The sequence below is a fragment of the Dasypus novemcinctus genome, chromosome 3 (genome assembly GCF_030445035.2).
Source record: "Dasypus novemcinctus isolate mDasNov1 chromosome 3, mDasNov1.1.hap2, whole genome shotgun sequence".
Taxonomy (NCBI): Eukaryota; Metazoa; Chordata; class Mammalia; order Cingulata; family Dasypodidae; genus Dasypus; species Dasypus novemcinctus.
The window spans coordinates 76,811,424-76,829,947 of record NC_080675.1 but is presented as its reverse complement, the minus strand read 5'-3'; the positions used below and the strand labels follow the sequence as shown (position 1 = coordinate 76,829,947).

Here is an 18,524-nt window from a genome sequence, read left to right as displayed (position 1 = left end):
CTGATTCTGGGCACTCTATTCTGTTCCTTTGATCAATTTTTTTTTTCGGTCTCTGGCTAATTAAGTACAATGTCTTAATCACTATAGCTTGATTTTAATTGTTGATATCTGGTGGAGCAAGTCCTCATGCAGTAATCTTCTCATGGAAATTCCTGGTAGTTAATCTTGGGTCTTTACTCCTCCATAAACATTTTATATTCAGCTTGTCAAGATCCATTAAAAGCCCTGATTGGATTTTAATGGAAATCATATATTGAATCTTCAGATTATTTTAGGGAGAATGGGCACCTTTAATGATATTGAATCCTTCTGTTTATGAACATGTGATATGTCTTCCCATTTTTTTTACTTTTAAATAGATTTTACACATCTCTTTTAATATTTATTCCTAGAAATTCTTATAGTTTTTGTTTCTATCATAAAAGGCATATTAAAGTATTTTCTGTTTTCTGCTGGTTTATAGAAATAAAATTGATTTTTGAATATTTGTCTAACCAGTCATCTTGCCAAACTCTTATTTCTGATAATGTGTCTGATTATTTTGGTTACACAAGTAGAAAATTATGTCATCTATAAGTAATGACAGATGACCATTTCATCTAAAGTTTCAAATTTATTGGCATAAAGTTGTTCAAAGTATCACTTATCATTTTATCTCTTCCGTATAACACTCTTTGTGCTTATTTATGACTTTACTCTTTTATTCTTGATTAATCTGGTCAGAAATCTGTCTTTACAAAGAATTAACTTTTAGCTTTGTTATCTTCTTTGTTTACTTTTGTTTTTTGTTATTTTGAAATCTGACCTTAACTTTATTATATTCTTTCTGCTACTTTTTTTTGAAAGGGGTATTCTTTTATTTATTAATATTTTAAAATTTCAATTGGATGTTCATTTAGTTAATTTTCAACCTTTCTTCTTTTCTAATATAAGCATTTAAGACTATATGTATTCAAGTACCAATTTTGCTGGATCTGATAAGCAAGTTCTTTAAAATTTACAGGACAATTACTTTTTTTTGACACAGGAGTTCTTGAAAGTTTTTTTTTTAAACTCCATTTGCATTGTGGAGATGATTCGTTTTGATACCAATTCTTCTAAATGTGTTCAGAATTATTTATAGCCTAGTTTTGTAAATCTTCCATATATGCTTTGGAAAAATATATGATTTCTAATTATTGAATGTGCTTTACAAGTTCCTTAGATTTGGCTTTTTAATGTATTGTTCAAAATAACTGTATTTTTAACCTAATTCACCTATTAATAACTGAAGTATGCTCAAGTCTCCACAATGATGTGTCAATTTCTATTTCTTTCAATTTTTGCTTTATTTGATTTGAGGCTATTTTGTTATCGACACACAGCTTTAGAATTGTTACAGCTTCCTGATGAATTAAAAAGTAACCCACTCTATTCCTAGTAACACTTTTTCTCTTAATGTCTACTTTGATAGTACACTTGCTTTATTTTGATTAGTATTTCTAAAGTATGTCTTTTTCTATCCTTTTATTTTTAGTTTTTCCATATCTTAGATTTTAGGTGTATCTTTTATAAACAGTTTATAACAGAATTTTAAAAATTCCATTCTGATAGTATCTTTGCTTCGTCTGGCAAATTTGGTAGATTTGGTACCTGTGATTCTTAGATTTGTATTTTTTTCTCTCATTTTAGTTTTTATTTATGTTTTTTCTTCTTTTCCAATGCTTCTTTCTTTTCATAACCCTCTAGCACCTTTTATTTTTTGGATTGAGGTTTTTAATTTCTGAAAATTTCCTTATGTCATTTATCCCTTTGTTCTTTTGTAATTTGTTCTATTTGTGTTATTTTAGTCATTACTCTTGAAATGCTGCCGTGCTTATTAAGCAAAGTCTGAAACTAAACAATATTGTATTCTCTCTCCTGAGTAATAAAAGGACATAGAATTCTCTAACTTTTATTACTCACCTCCCAACTCACACACTCTTTGTGTCCAGTCTTAGTTCTATGCTTTTTTAACTTTATAAATTATAATACAAAATGAAATAACTACTATTTTATACAATGTTTATATTTACATGTTTCCATTTTATTTGCTTACCACTTACTATACATCAGACTGTCCTCTGATCATTTCTATTTTTTTCCCAAAGGAAAATGAACATCTTTCAATTGTTAAATCTTTCATTTTGTTTATTTTACAACAAAATTTTAAGCTTGCAGTTATTTTTCTCAACACTTTGAAGGTAATATTACCCTGTGTTTTGACATCTGTTCCTGGTGATGAGAAGTCTGTTATCAGATTATCTTTCTTTCTAAAAAATAGTCTTTCTTGTATCTTTGGTTACTTTAAAAACATAATTTTTGTCTCTAGTGTTCTACAGTTTCATGACAAGTTGTAAACCTGTTTATTTCTTTTTATTTTCCTGCTTCTGTGATAGGCTGTGGTTCCTGAATCTGTGGATTCATGTCTTTCATCCATTCTGAAAAATTGTCATCCATTATTTTTCAAATATTGTCTCTCATTCTATTTTTATCTTTCTGGGACTTTGATGGGATGTAAATTGGATTTTTCTAGTCTCCATTATCATAGCTTATCGTTTGTATTTTTAAATATCGCTTCATTTTACGTAATTTTTTCAAGTTTATCTCCAGGTTCAGAAATTATTTCTTTAGTTTTGTCTTTTTTTATTTCAAGAATCATTTTCACTTCTAGAAGTCCCATTTGATTGTTTTCAAAACGTTCTAGTCATTTCTGATTTTCTCCTTTTGTTTCATCTGCAATTTCAAACATTTCTTTAAATGTCTTATAAACATTTATGTTGTACCTGACAGTTCTAATATTTGCATTTCTCAGATATCAAAGCCTGTTCTTTGTTAGATTTGCCTGTTCTCACTCATAGTCATTTGCCTTTTTCTGTGCTCTTGATCTTTGTTTATAAGCTTTTGCTTGTAGGAATCTGTAGGGATCCAAAGGTTTAAACTGAGGCCATTTTCCTCCAGATAGGATTTGTGCCCACTACTGCAGGAGCCAGAGCATACCACTGGCCTGGGATTACTCTGGCCCCCTTAGCACTCCAGTTCAGTGAAGGAGTGCCAGACTCCTCTCCTCTTCCTTGCTGCTGACCTCAATGGGCAGTATCCAGATTGTCATGATGCTGTAGGCATGTTCCATCAGTGCAACCCCTCCCCTTTTTCTGCCTACCATGTAGCACTTCAGCCATAGGTTTTGGTGTCTGTGTGTGTGTGACATCTCCTAGAAAGTTTGTGCTAGGAATTTTCTTCTGAAACATGTGGTCTGCCATTCTCCTGGAGGCATCCTGTCTAAACTCTGAGTTGAGTATTGTTCACACATATTACTTTGTATTGTGAAACTCTGAGGAATGGTTTGGGTGAAGTGGCATTCTTTGAAATGATTGCTTTTGTTGATGTTGTAAAACCTTATCCAGTAAGTGTTTTTTGTTTTCTATAGAATGGGAGATTTGGATTGCTGTTAAGGAGACATGGAAGAGTCTAGTTATTGGTACCTGAACTTCCTATCCATATCTAGGTTTGTAGGTCCTTTTTTTTTTGATGGATCCTCAATAATACAAGGCTTATCTGGAGAACAAATAACAAGAATAACAGTAATAAGCAACTGTTGTTGCTTAAACACCTGGTGTGCATCAGGAAGGATTTCATTTCACTTACACAGCAACCTGTGATAAAAAAAATTGACATCTCTTCCACCCTACCAGGAATTTAAATCATTGGATGAGAGTGTGGGTTCTGGAGCCAGACTTCCTGGATTCAAGTCCCTGCTCTGCAGTGTGACAGCAGTGAACCCTGGGCAAGTTATTCTACCTCTCTAATTCTCAGCTGTTTTATATTAAAATATATATACTTAGAATCTACCTTGTGAGATTTATGTGGGGGCTAAATGAGTGAAATCAAGTAAATATTTAATGCTTAATATTTGGCACATGGTACACATTTAATAAATATTAGCCATTATTATTTCTTGTTTTACTCCATAATGTATTTTTAGCTTCTCCTTCTTTACAGGCTTCATCCCATAAACATTGGATCATGCATAAATATTTTTCACTAAAAAGAGAACTCTTCCCTATTTTTGCCACCTTTACCTCCCAGATTATTGACTCTTTCCTCTTATCTCTGGTACAACCAAATTTTAGAAAACATTTCTATATTTATTATCTTTATTTCCTTACTTTCCACTCATTCTGCCACACACTACAATCTAGCTTTTATGTTTTCATGGTGGACACATCGTAAAATGACCTCAAATTAGCCATGCCCTCGCATAACCTCAGTGTGGGTGGGACCTGTGACTTGCTTCTAACCAATAGAGTTCGGAAAAGTTGGTAGGATGCCACCCCCTTGATTATGTTATGTTAGTGTTTAGTTTCCTAGGCTGCTCAAGCAAATACCATGAAATGAGTCAGATTAAACAATGGGAATTTATTTGCGCACAATTTGAGGATGGGAAAAAGTCCAAATCAAAGCATCATCAAGGTGATGCTTTCATCAAGGTGATGCTGTGGAGTTCAAGGGCTGGCTGCCAGTGAGTCTTGGTCCTAACTTGCCACATAGCAGGTACATGCGGTTTCTCCTGGTCTTTTCCTTCTCTTCCAGATTCTGTTGATACTTGGCTTCTTGCTTCTTGAGGCTTTCTCTCATTCTGTCTGACTTTCATTCTCTTATAAAGGATGCCTGATTGGGCTCAGCCACACATGAACTGAAATAACCTCATCAAAATGTCCTACTTACAATAGGTTCACATACACAGGACTGGATTAGATTTAAGCACATTTTTTTCTGGGGTACATATGGCTTTGAAACACCATCATCATATAAGATTCCCTGCAAGCAGACTGTAGAGAGATTCTCCTCCTGACCTGCAAGAAGCAAATTGTCAGGCTGCATGACTGCCTAGGGAGAGGGCCATGTGTCAGGGAAGTGGGGTGGCCCCTAGGACCTGAGGGCATCTTCTACATGATAGCCATCTAGAAGCATGATCCTGTTCATACAGCTGCAAATAAATGAATTCTGTCAACAACCTAAATGAGGAGAAAGAGATTCTCCTGAGTTGAGTTTCCAGATGAAAATGCAGGTCAGCTGATACCCTGCTTGCAGCCTTGTGAGACCCAGATCGGAGGACCCAGCTAAACCTTGTTTGAACTCTTGACATGAGGAAATGTGAAATAGTAATTGTGGGTAGCTTTAAGGTGATAAACTGGTGGTCATTTAATTCTCAGCAATAGACAATGAATATGCTTATGGTTTGGAATGAACTGCTACTACCCATTTTATTAATGACTCCCTTATTGTGAATTCAGTGGTCTTTTCTCAATGTATATCTTTGCCTATTTTTCTTCCACATTTGAAGTTGTTGGTCTCTCCATCCTTTTAGAAATAACAGTTTCCTTACCCTCCCCATTCTTTATTTGCACTGGCCAGTGTGCTGGGGTCACCTTTGATTGCTTCTTCTCCATCAAGTCAATAAGTTCTTTTTTTGGTTCTGCTTTCTAAGTATCTCCAGATCTACTCACTTCAGGACATTTAAAAAAATTTTTTCCTTGATTTACAGCAAAAGTGTTTTCCTCCTCCAAGACTCTGTCTACAGAGCAGTCGCATGGCTGTTTTCACAATGTAAATACATCTTACCTGTAAGCCTCACCAAGGCTCCCTTAGGATACCTGTTAGAGTACTGAAGGAGAAGAAGATGGGGCATCAACTAGAGGGGCAATCAAGAGGAAGTGAAGATTTGTTAATTCCAATTTGAATGAGATTGAAAAATTGCATTGTTTTATGGACTCAAGGAGATAGTAAGGGGCCATGATCCAAAAGAGGAAGGAACTAATAATGGTTTGAGCTCAGGTGGGGAGAAGGAGATGGGGTCAAGGACACAGCTTGAAGAATTTGTTCCAAAAAGGAGAAAAAAAGAAACCTTTCACATACAGGACACAAAAAGGTGAAAATGGATGAAGTTATAGATACCTTGAAAAGCAGAAAGAAGGAAAATCGGGGAGGTGATCTGTTATCTTTATGGCAAGGCCATGTGCTGAGAGTGAGGATGGGTGTAGAGATGGGTTGTAAACATGTCGAGTAGCTACTAAAGGAGAGCAAGAAAGGAAGTTTAGCATATCTACATTAAATCTCATTGTTTTTCTGGCACTTTAATGCAATTAAGAAAATGGGCTAAAGGGTTAGTTGATTGTCAAATGTCATTTCTGATGGCATTGGATTATTTTTTCCATTAATGAGTTTCAACTATTTTGACTAAATAATTTAAAAGTGTGATTTTTGATAATAGTTTATTTTCTGGTGCCAATGGCACCTCATTAAGAACACCACAGGACAAAATAAAGGTTGATTAAGATTGCACCAGATATTATCATGTCCTTTACTGCTAAGTGGCATTGGAATATTTCATTCAGGAAAATTATTAGGAAATTGGATGTAAATTAGGCATTAATGTCTGACTTAAAACTATAATAAAATAGGCTTTAAAATTTTGAAATTATGAAAATCCTTGTGTACAAGCCTGCTAAGTACCAGCTCTCAGGAAAGACACCTAGCTGGTTTGTGCTGAGAGCTGACTCCCCGGCTTGGTCCTCTTCTTGTGGTGTACCAACCAGGTCTGGGACTTTTCTCAGGTCTGTGTGTCCTCATGGGAAGTAAGAGTAGGGCTGTGTATCAGTCTGCCAAAGGCGTGCCGATGCAAAGCAACAGAAACTGTTGGCTTTTATAAAGGGTATTTATTTGGGGTAAAAGTTTACAGTCCCAAGGCTATGGAAAGCAAAGAGGTACTTTCTCACCAAAGTCACCTGCCACTTGTGGAAGAAAGATGGTAGGCGATTTCTGCCCCGTTTCAGCCTTCCCTTCTTGGTCTCTTCTTTCTCTGAGCCTCTGTGGGCCCAGCTTCTCCCCGATCTCAGCTGCAGGCTGGCATAGGGCTTGTCTCTCAGGGCTTCCTATATCAGTCTCAGCTTTCTTCTCAAGGTCAGCTGTAAGCTATTAGGCAAATGGTCCATCTCTCCCAGGGCTTTAGCTGTTTAAGCCTTCTTTCTGTCAAATGGCAAGATTAAAAATGACAAAGTTCTCTCCTCTGGATGTCTTCTTATGTCTGTCTGTCCCTTTATATCAGAGCCACCAAGGAGGTGGGTATTCAACCTGAGTCATGCCTTACTGATGTGGTCAAATAAAACAAAACAACCTATTGTTAACAGGTAATTTAATCAAAGACACCTTGACTGAATTTAATACAATCAAAGATTTCACACCCAGAGGAATAGATGAGTTTGCAAACATAATCTTTCTCTTTTTGGGATTCATAAAATAATCTCAAATTGTCACAGGCCTTGTGCTTAGAGTTTTTTCTAACATTTAGGGCTATAATGCTAAATAAACACTATAAAGAATTATTCTGACTCCTCCCCTTTTTAATTATTATAGGAAGCTGTGAGGACTTTTAAAAAGGCTTTGGATGTGTTTTCTCATTCTGATAAAGGACCAAATACCACAGTGGCTTCAGCAGACTGTCTGTATAACTTGGGCCTCTGTTACATGGAGGAAGGCAATTTACAAATGGTATTTTGTATATTTAGGAGTATAGTTTATTAGTGAATTCTGAAATCTATTGCTTGCATTCAACTCTGTTTCTGAAGCCTACTTATACAGTGACTAGTTCAAAGCTTCTCATAAAGCCTGGCAGTGTTGTGTGGCATTGACTTAGAGTTGGTATGCACCCTGCAAAATCTAGTATATTGCTTTATTTAATCAAAACACTTTATCTGGCACTTTATTTAGTAGTAACGAAATACTAAAGACTAACGTGTGTTTTCTATCAAAACAATAAATCTAATTGTAAAATTCTGCAAAATAATTTTTGTAATGTCAGTATGAGTTTATTAAATGAACAAGCACTTTGAAGTGAGAACTTAATGTGAGATAAATGGAAAATTATTAGTACATTCTTTTGCCTCTCTTATTGACTAAGCAATTGAACAATTCAATTCAAATTGGGTTGAAACTTGTTATTAGAATGGCCAGTTTCATTGAAAACCAGTTGATTCGATTATGTTTTTATACAGTCTCAAGTTATTTTATATAATTGTCCACTTCAAAATTTATTGTGTATATGATATATATGTAAAATAATATTGCCCAGTGGTTAATGTTAGATATTCCACAACTCCACCTCTACACACATAGATACATACATACACACACAGACAGACATGGTTATATTCCTTATATTCATAGGCATGGACAGTATCCTAAACTTGCATCTCTATAACCTTGAAAAAAAGTAAGACTTGACTAGCTCCATTAAGAAATGCAGAAGTGAATGTAGCTCAAGTGGCTGAGGACTTGTTTCCCATGTATGAGGTCCTGGGTTCAATACCTGATACCTCCTTAAAAAAATGCCAGTAAATATATAAAATTAATTACAAATCTTTTCCTAGTTTATAGTTGTGTGTGTGTATATGTGACAACCAGAACAAACACAGCTTTGCTTTACAATCTTGAGATGAATTTTGGAGTTTCACTGTTCTGAAATTTCATCACTATGTATTTGATATATTTCTTTGAACTTTCGTGGGAAATATACTTGTAATTTCTTTGATGTAACACAATCTGAAGAATAATGGTAAAAATTACTTTCTCAATGAGATTATAACCTGATTTTTGGTTTTCTGGCTGCTAAAACAAATGCCATGCAATGGGTTGGCTTAAAAATTGGAAATTTATTGGTTAATGGTTTTGAGGGTAGGAGAAGTTCAAAATCACTTTCTAGATGACTGGATTTCTGTGACTGGTTACTGGCAATCCTAGGTTCTTGGCTTTTCCTTCATATGGCAGTGTACAAGGTGGCCTCTCCTGGTGTCTCTCTTTTCTTCCAGTGGTTCTGTTGACTTCTAGCTTCTGGCTGTTCCCTGTGGCTTTCTCCCTGTGTGTCTGAATTTCATTCTGTTTATAAAGGACCCCAGTAATAGGATAAGGTCCATCCTGATTCAGCTGGAACCACACCTTAATTGAAGTAGCCTTATCAAAAAGTCCATTTTACAATGAGTTCACATCCACAGGATGAATTACGTTTAAGAACTTAAAGCCACCAGAGCTAACAACATGGATTGTGTAGATATTAGTTTGGAAATAAGGAGACCTCTAGATTATAAGAATAATGCTAGCTTGTTCATGCATTTTATTTTTTGTTTGCCCCTCAACGATCATTAGGAGGAATGTCTTTATTATAAAATGATCAAACAATTAGTGAAAACTTAAAAAAAGGTTACATAATGTAATTTAACATTTCAAAGTAATCTCACCAAGTGGTTTACTTTTTAATGATATACTTTTCCAGGCTTATGATTCTTTTACAAAAGCTGTGAAAGCAAATCCTGAATGTGCAGAAGCCTTTTATCAAAGAGGGCTTTGTAAAGTAAAACTCCAAAAGGATAACTCGATCCTGGATTTTAATTATGCAATAACCCTCAATCCAAAATATTACCAGGTATTAAATGAACAATTTCAGTCATTTCAATAGTGTGTTAATTATGCTGAAATTATTTAATCCTTTATATGCTATTGTTACTAGATATCAACTGCTGGTTACTTTGCTTACTTTTCATTCAATTATATATATAAATGATATTTACTTGCTGTATTGTTCAACATTCCAAGTCAATCTCCTCTTGGACTTGGGTGACATTCAAATGTTGGAACATATGTTTGGACAGGTTGTTATGAGTCCTCTTTCACTCTTCCCCAGCTATGTCCATGAGCAGATCCCGGACCTCTGCAGAGGAGAGGTCTAAAACCCCTTGATGAGTGCAGTGGTCCATAGAAGCTTGACTCCAGATGATGACATGAAAGTGCAAGCAGTTACAATGGCTTCTGATGGCCATTTGACAGCTGCTTTAGCATTTCTGCTGCAATACCTAGACCAATTAGGGGTCATATATAAAGCAGTACATGGCAAATTGAATGGTTATTCATAAACCATGGAATGGTTTATTTTGATGGATGGCGTACTTCTGCAATCAAGCTGTATAAAAAGGGATTGTCCCCAAAGCCATCCCTGAAGTAAATCTGTTACTGTTAACTTCACTGTATCTGTCATTTTTCCACAAGCATCCAATATTCTTTAAACAAGCGCAGGATTTCAGGGCAGTCTAGAGGTCTCTCTCTCACAAAGAATTCATGTCTGGTTGGCTCATGCCATGGTTTTTCAAGCCCTCTTGGTCCTTCCCAGCCAACAATTTTGATAACCCAGTAATCTGTATTTTTTCTTTGAACTAAAAGAATTATTTGTAAAGGGGATATTATGTCTTCAAATGTGCTTTGTGAACTATGCTATACATAAATATTGTTAGGATTTTAATGCAGCTATTATAATTTTACATACTATATTATTATTTTTATGTACTTTTTGCTTTGCTATCATATTGATTCCTACCTTTTAATAAAGACATTGTAGAGACAACACAAAATTCAATTGGTAAAGTTTGATGGGATCCTGACTTTAAAAGTGTATTCAAGGACTTTTAGTTTTCACAATTGGGGAAATTTGAATATGGACTAAATATTAGATGATTTTAGGGAATTACTGTTTATTTTCTTAGATATATAATGGTAGTATGTTTAGGTAGGAGAATGTCCTTCACAGGAGATGCATGCTGAAAATTTGAGGCCAAGTATTAGATATCTCACAACATACTTTCAAATAGTTCACAAAAAAAATAGATAAAACAAATATGGCAAAATGCTAATAATTATTGAATCCAGGGGGTGGGTATATGGCTATTATTTCAATTATTCTGTGTTTGAAAATTTTCATGATAAAAGAGTAGGAAAAAACTCTATATTTTATACCACATTTGTGGGGCATAGATCTTTTCAAAGTACCATATATTTTGTTAGAATTGATGCTGTTACTAAAGCACCCTTTCCTGCTTTCCTCCTCTCTTTTTTCTGAAAAAGGCATATTTAAGTCGAGTAGCCTACTATGGCTTAAAAGGCAGATACTCCAAAGCAATCTTGAATTGTAATGAAGCCATAAAAATTTACCCTGAGAGTGTGCGTGCCTTCCTCTACAGAGGAGTTCTGAAATATTACAACAAGGTAGGCCATTTCCTGCCTTGTTAACTGAGATTTTAGAGCAGGTAGATTCTTAAGATGCCAAATAGGGAGCCCTTTTTTTATTCCTCTGTGATAGGAGAATCGCTCTGGTGTGAAAGGCAGAACTACATAGAATACTTTATACTTTCACAATGCATGAAAAGGGATTGGGCTAATGACTATGCTTGTGAGCTGATAAGCCTAAAATAAGAACAAGGCCTAGAGCAACATTGTGCCTGGGAATTTCCTCCTGTCAGCCTTCATGTTACTCAAATGTGGCCGGTCTCGAAGCCAAACTCAGCATGTAAATGCAATGCCTTCCCCCCAGCGTGGGACATGACACCCGGGGATGAGCCTCCCTGGCACCGAGGGACCACTATCAACTACCAACTGATGATGCAACTGGAAAATGACCTTATACGGAAGGTTCAATGTGGATCAGCAGAATATCCCTGTCTACATAAAATAACATGACTTTAAAATGCTGTTTGACCTAAAGTAAGGGGGAAATGGAAAAGAGAAATGAGTTTATATGGCTACGAGTTTCTAAAAAAGAGTCTGGAGGCTGGCAGAAGGATTGCCCTCATGCACAACTGAGCAGAGTCAGAGAGACAGATAAAGCAGATACAACCCCCAGATATCGGTTCCTTCCAGGGCTAAAGAGACCCATGAGAGTTATGGTCATGGCCGATGGGGTTAACTACCAGGTCAGATGGCCCCTTTTTGGAACTGGTGTTTATGTGTGATGAATCTGGACTCAGATGGGATCTTCCTTCATAAGACTTTCATGCTAAGGTGATGGAGGTGCAGTTAATGTTGGGGTTTAAGATATATTTAGCGGATTTGAATCTCTGGACTGACAATGTGATAGCCAGGTCCTGAGCCTCAACAGACTCCAGCACCTACAATATGATTTTTTGGACTTATCACACTCAGCTAAGATGGAGTTGAAGAAGGACAACCACCACACCATGGAGCCTAGAGTGATTACAACTGAAAGTGGGAGGATTGCATCCAACATCCATGTGGAATCTGAGCCTCCTCTTGACATAGAGGTGCAATGGACACAACCAATCCAATGTCCACATAGAAGAGGTGGCATTGGATTGGGAAAAGTGGACATGGTGGCTGATGGGTATGGGGAAAGGCAGGAAGAGATGAGAGGTGGAGGCGTCTTTGGGACATGGAGCTGCCCTGGATGGTGCTTCAGAGGCAATCACCAGACATTGTAAATCCTCACAGGGCCCACTGGATGGAATGGAGGAGAGTATGGGCCATGATGTGGACCATTGACTATGAGGTGCAGAGGTGACCAAAGATGTACTTACCAAATCCAATGGATGTGTCATGATGATGGTGGGAACGAGTGTTGCTGGGGGGGGGGGGGGGAGGGAGAGGTGGGGGGGGGGGGTTGAATGGGACCTCACATATATATTTTTAATGTAATATTATTACAAAATCAATAAAAAAAAAAAATAGAAAAAAAAAGAAAAAAAAAAGAGTAAAAAAAGAGGTGAGGAATGCACAAATCTGTATAGTTATACTAAAGTACACTTTGGATAGATTATATGGTATGTAACTATATTTCAATAAAACTGCTTTTAAAACTTGGGGCAAAAAAAAAAAAAAAGAAAAGGGATTGGGACTCATAATTTTTTACAATATAGTGGTATTAATTTTTGACATTTATATTTAAAATAATGTTCATTTTTATTAAGAAAGTAAAAAAAAATATTACATAGTATATATTAATTGTAGAGAATTTGGAAAATACAGAAGTAAAGGAGAAGGTTAAAATCACTTATTATCCCATCATAAAATGATAACTCCTAAGAGCATTTAGGTGTATTTGCATTTGTCTTTTTATTTTCCTAATAATCTATGACAGATAGCTACAAAAATTTGGATTGTTATTTATATAATTTTGTTTTGTGTCCTGGTTTTTAAAAATGATTGCATAATATTCCATCATAATTTTTTTAAACAACTTTATTGGTGGACATTTATATTGTTTTCAAGTTTTTACTGTTTTACTATTTAAACTGTTGCAGTTATGCACAACTGAATACAAAATCGTTGAGTTTATGATTACTTCCTAAATGGAAATTACTGGGTCACAGAGTGTGAGCTCTACTTACCAATTGACATCTTATATTGCATGGAATACTTTGTTTCTCCCTACTTTTCTTTTCTGACCTTTCTTTGTAGTTATTTCATAAGAATTAGTTTGCAAATAACACCTTAAAGCAAAAGTAAGATCTTGCATTACATGTTAATTCCATGAAAATTACTGCCTGTAGAAATGGATGATATAAGGTATCCAAAAAGAATCAAAGATGAAGCAAAAGGGAATGTGGGTAGAAAACATTATAATAATGTGATATGATAGCACAAATGACAGAAGCAAGCAAGCTCTGATGAATATTTCCTAGATGAATGTGGCTTGCTTCTCTTTTACCAATAAGAAGTATAATTTTCTCCTTATCATATAGCAACGTTGGTAATAAGATAATAGTCTAAGTTGAAATTGTTTGTGGATTTAATTTTATGTGTTATGTATTTAAGTATATAAAAGTAACTATAATAATTCCTACGAGGAGATCTCCTTAATTAACTCTGAAATATTAGCTAAATTGTCTTAATGTTACAGATGATACACAGAATGGTTGAATGTGTGCTCCAAAATGATAGAATGAAGAATTTATTTTACAATTAAATTTCAGTCTGTTATAGCTATACTTCTCAACTAATTGTTACTTTTTGCAGACTTATAAGCTAGCAATTACAGATTTAACTACAGCTATCAATATGGACAAAAACAGTTATGTAGCATTTTATAACAGAGCAATATGTTACACCAAAATAAAGGAACTTCAAATGGTAAGACTACCATTTTAATAAACAACATGTTTATAGAATTTTTATGATTTAAAGTACACATTGTACCAGTTAGCATCTTTTATGTTTGGATGGATTTCTGTTAAAATTATACGTAAAGCATTCTCTCATTACCTTTGTTATAATTTTGAAAAATAATTCCTATGGAAATACACACACGTGAAATCTTGAGAAGCCAAAAAATGCTTTCAAAGAACATGTAATTTCTTTGCAAATGCTCAATAAATGTTTTTATATAATCCCTGCAATAATTCAAATGTAAAATTCATTTTACAATCCTTATATAAGCACTTAAAATACATTACATAGTTAATTCTCATTCTAGTAATTCTCATTTGTTTCTACTGATCACACTACAACCAGAATTTTTAAGCAGTAGTCACTAGCAATAACGTTGTTTAAAATTTCAGTGCTAACTAAAACGGTTTGTGGAGGTCATTTTCATATAGTGGCCGGACCACAGACAGAGCAGGGATCCTTTGACTCCGGGGACCAGTGACCAGGACTAGCCCATCTATTGTGGAGACCCAAATCATGGTTACAGCAAACCCTTTTCTCCATTTGTCATGGTCCAGCTCCTGCCTCTGCAAAACCTCTTTTATGTTTTCTAATATTACTCCCTCTCTTCCATCCCCTTTGTTGTTTAGACCTTTTTCAGTCAGGAGTCCTCAGTGGGGAGGCAGGTGGTCTGTGGTCTCTGTTTTGTCCCTCCTCTTGTTTCTCTTTCTCTGCTATCCATTTTTCTCCCCTTAGTTTCTAACCCACTTCTGCAGTAAATGAAGCTTACCTTTGAAAGACCTTCCCTTGTGTCACGTCTGCTTCCCTGTGTCGGCACACTCCCTAATCTCCTTGAAATTTGAACAGTAACTCTGTTTAAAACATTTAAAAATTTAGATATTTACATGCTATGGGAAGGAAGAAGTTGGGAAAACATTGTTTCTACGTAAGAGGACATAGAATTCCTGGTAACCAGATTATCAGGTTCCCTCCAGAAATGTTGACAAAGGACTAATTTTTAACAAGGAGTTCTCAAGATTCTAGGAGCAAATTAAAGGATCATTTATCAGAGTGACCCGCACAGCAGGAGTCTTTGACAGCTTCCTCTCCACCCCCTCTCCTTTCTAGTAACCTTGAAGCTACAAACAATGGGCTGGGGGTGTGGGGGTGTGGCAGGAACTCCCATTTTTATCTCAGGTACTAAAAGAGCCACTGCCCTGCTAATAAAGAAAATGCAAAATACCTAAGTAAAAGGAGTTTGAATTAAAATAATAAGTTATTGGTGATTTTAGTGCTGCTCGTTTTACAGTTGGGGAAATGGAAGTAGGGAGAGGTTAGAAAACTTATCCCGGTAACACAGGGAGTTAGACACCTGCGTGGGTGCTCACAGGTTTGTTTGCTTCTGGGTTAGCAGCCTTTCGGTGGCCTGTAAAACCGTCTGACCTCCAGCGAGTGTACTGGATGCCATTTACCGGGTTTATCTCCGACTTTTTTGTCTACCTTCACCTCTTTCTCCTTACTCCTGCCAGAACTAAGCTGAAAAAACCCAAGTTACCTTTCTGCAGAAAATGAACTTAGACGTTTTTTCTAAGACACGCTTTCATAAAAGCCAAGCAAAGGTGAATTCTGGATCCTATATTAACAAAAAATGTCACAATTACTACTTACTTGGGGTTTATTATGTGACAATTACTGGGCTAAATGTATCACCAACATACAATTAATATATTTTTAAGTGGACCTTTATAGCAATATGATGAAATATTGCAGATGAGGAAACTTATGTTAAGCCTTATGTTAAGAAACTTTCCCAAGACCACAGAGTTTTAGTAGCAGAGACATGACCCAGATCCAGAATAGGCCAAAACCCTGTCAGCATCTTAATCCCAAACTTTGTGCTCACCCCACTTTACTGATCTTGATGAAATCTCATTTCCCTGCTGATGCTTCTTCTTGTACCACATATGCAGCTGGCTCAGTGGATCTCTAAGGCATCTTACAAGTTTCACATTTTGTGATTCTGCAAAAGGAAAATTTAGACATTTTTTAGGTTAACATTCTAGTTTTCTCCCCCATATAGTTCTAATTATTTTTATAGTCCTGGCAATACTTATTTATCATTATGTCACAATATACATATAGGATATTTAATCACACAGTTCTTTTAGGCACTTGAGTACCTAATCATGAAACACCAGAGGAGGACAAATGAGCAAATAGTAAAATACTATTTATTTGCCATTTTCAGTTAGCATGTAGTACAGACATATAAGATTTGGCCCTTTTCTGATCAAGCCATATGGCTCTTTTGAATAAAATGTTCAGGAGGAAAATTGCTTAAGAGATTCAGTTCCAACCCAAATTTGGGATTCTTCTAGTACTTGATGGAGAATCAATAACTGGTATGAATTTGTTTACTCAGTGAATAAAAAAATAAATAAAGATAATGAATGGAGAAATGCTCTCTGAGTTGACTAATTCTCAGTTGAGACTTATGTCTTTTAGAGATGAGTATACCTATCAAAATATTTTGAAGTAATTTTCCAACAGTATTTGTTAGTTTTATGAAGGCCCATTTTTTACTGATTCACAATTTATTCATTCAACAAAAATTTATTGAATACCAATAACTATGTTCCAGGTGCCATAGTTGTTACTGGGCTACAATAATGAACAAAATGGAAAAGGTCTGCTCTCATAGAGCTTAAATTTCAATGAGGAAAATAAACAATAGAAATTAAATGTCAAATGGTAATAAGTGCTTTGCTTTAAAGTCAACACTCATTAGATGAAACTACTGAGGGAGTTTTGCATCCCCTCTTCTGATCCATATACAAATGAAAATATAGTGATTAACATGGGAAACGGACTTTGGCCCAGTGGGTAGGGCGTCCGTCTACCATATGGGAGGTCCGCGGTTCAAACCCCGGGCCTCCTTGACCCGTGTGGAGCTGGCCATGCGCAGTGCTGATGCGCGCAAGGAGTGCCGTGCCACGCAAGGGTGTCCCCTGCGTGGGGGAGTCCCACGCACAAGGAGTGCGCCCGTGAGGAAAGCCGCCCAGCGTGAAAAGAAAAGTGCAGCCTGCCCAGGAATGGCGCCGCCCACACTTCCCGTGCCGCTGACGACAACAGAAGCGGACAAAGAAACAAGACGCAGCGAATAGACACCAAGAACAGACAACCAGGGGAGGGGGGGAAATTAAATAAATAAATGAATCTTTAAAAAAAAAAAAAAAAAAAAATATAGTGATTAACAAATAACATGTGGAATGTAAGCACAATGTACACCACTGACTAAAAAGTAGTTGTGTCACAATAAGAGGGTCCTTCAAATCTAACAAATGATAACTTTTGGTTGCAAGTTGTAAGTGAAATAAAAGAACTAACTATAAGGTCCTATTTTGGGCATAAGCACATTTGTCCATGATTAGTGAAGTATGGTCCTAAAGAGTTAAATCTAGGTTGCAAGTGATTACTTTATTTTTAGGCATTAATAGATTATGGAGTTGTGCTTCTTCTTGACGCTGGAGAATCTATAACATTGAATACCTTCATCAATCGTGGACTTATCTACACAGAGCTAGAGCAGTATGGCTTTGCATTAGAGGTAAATCTTCCTGTTTAAGTATAAAAATTAAACCATTTGATTCTGTATGTTTACTTCTGAAAACTAATGAGCAAGTCTTTTTTTGGCTCTCAAATGGCAATATTAATGAGGAGTAACTCAATTTTAGGAAGAATTGTATTGAAATAATTTGAATGACTAGTAGAATGTTTGCAAAAAATGTGTATTTTTACTTTTTACTTTTGGTTACAGATAAATAGCCACTGCATTAAAATAGTTTCTGATTTGATGAAATACATTATCAAGACATTCATCTCCAACAAGGAAGTATCTTCACTATATACAAAACTCAATTATTTGGCAAAAAAGTATTTATGCATCATTCACTTTGAGGCTTGGTGTTAGCTTTTTCTCATTCACAATTTCCATCATTTCCCATTGAAAATACATCAAAATAAATGTGCTTATTTCAAACAGTGGGCAAAATAACTGCTCAAAATAGGAAACTGGGAATGGACTTTTAATATTAATGGTACAGGGCATTCAGAATGGCAATAGAAGATAACATATGCAGTATATTAAAAATAGTGTAAAATGTATTTCATTATAGACTAAACAAATTTCATCATTCTCATTTTCATTTTTTATTTTTTTTGACTAATTTAAGATAACTTGGAAATTAAGATTAAGAGACCCAATGCAAAAATTTAATCGCCATTTGAGATTTGCATTTAAATCATAGTTCTACCTCTTTAATTTTGAGGAACTGCAAATGATATTATATAGTGGAGTTTCCTATTCATTTAACCTCCAAAGATGCCTTGTATTATTTTTGTACCTATGGATTTGTCTTTTGAGGTTATGCTCAACAGAATCATTTACTTATTATTATGGAAGTATCTGAGAATCCTTATTTTAGGCATGTCACACTCTATGATGAAATTTAATTTCATCCATTGCA

At 35.6% G+C, this 18,524-nt stretch overlaps 1 protein-coding gene across 1 annotated transcript in view; it reads left to right on the top strand.

Moving 5' to 3' along the window:
• The window catches only part of TTC6 (tetratricopeptide repeat domain 6), a 377,901-nt gene that overhangs the window by 334,588 nt on the left and 24,789 nt on the right, over positions 1-18,524 (top strand). The window contains exons 22-26 of the mRNA XM_071213958.1: positions 7,435-7,569; positions 9,347-9,496; positions 10,966-11,106; positions 13,870-13,983; positions 17,486-17,605. Of these exons, the coding sequence (XP_071070059.1) occupies positions 7,435-7,569; positions 9,347-9,496; positions 10,966-11,106; positions 13,870-13,983; positions 17,486-17,605 (660 nt within the window). The remainder of the gene's footprint in view (positions 1-7,434; positions 7,570-9,346; positions 9,497-10,965; positions 11,107-13,869; positions 13,984-17,485; positions 17,606-18,524) is intronic.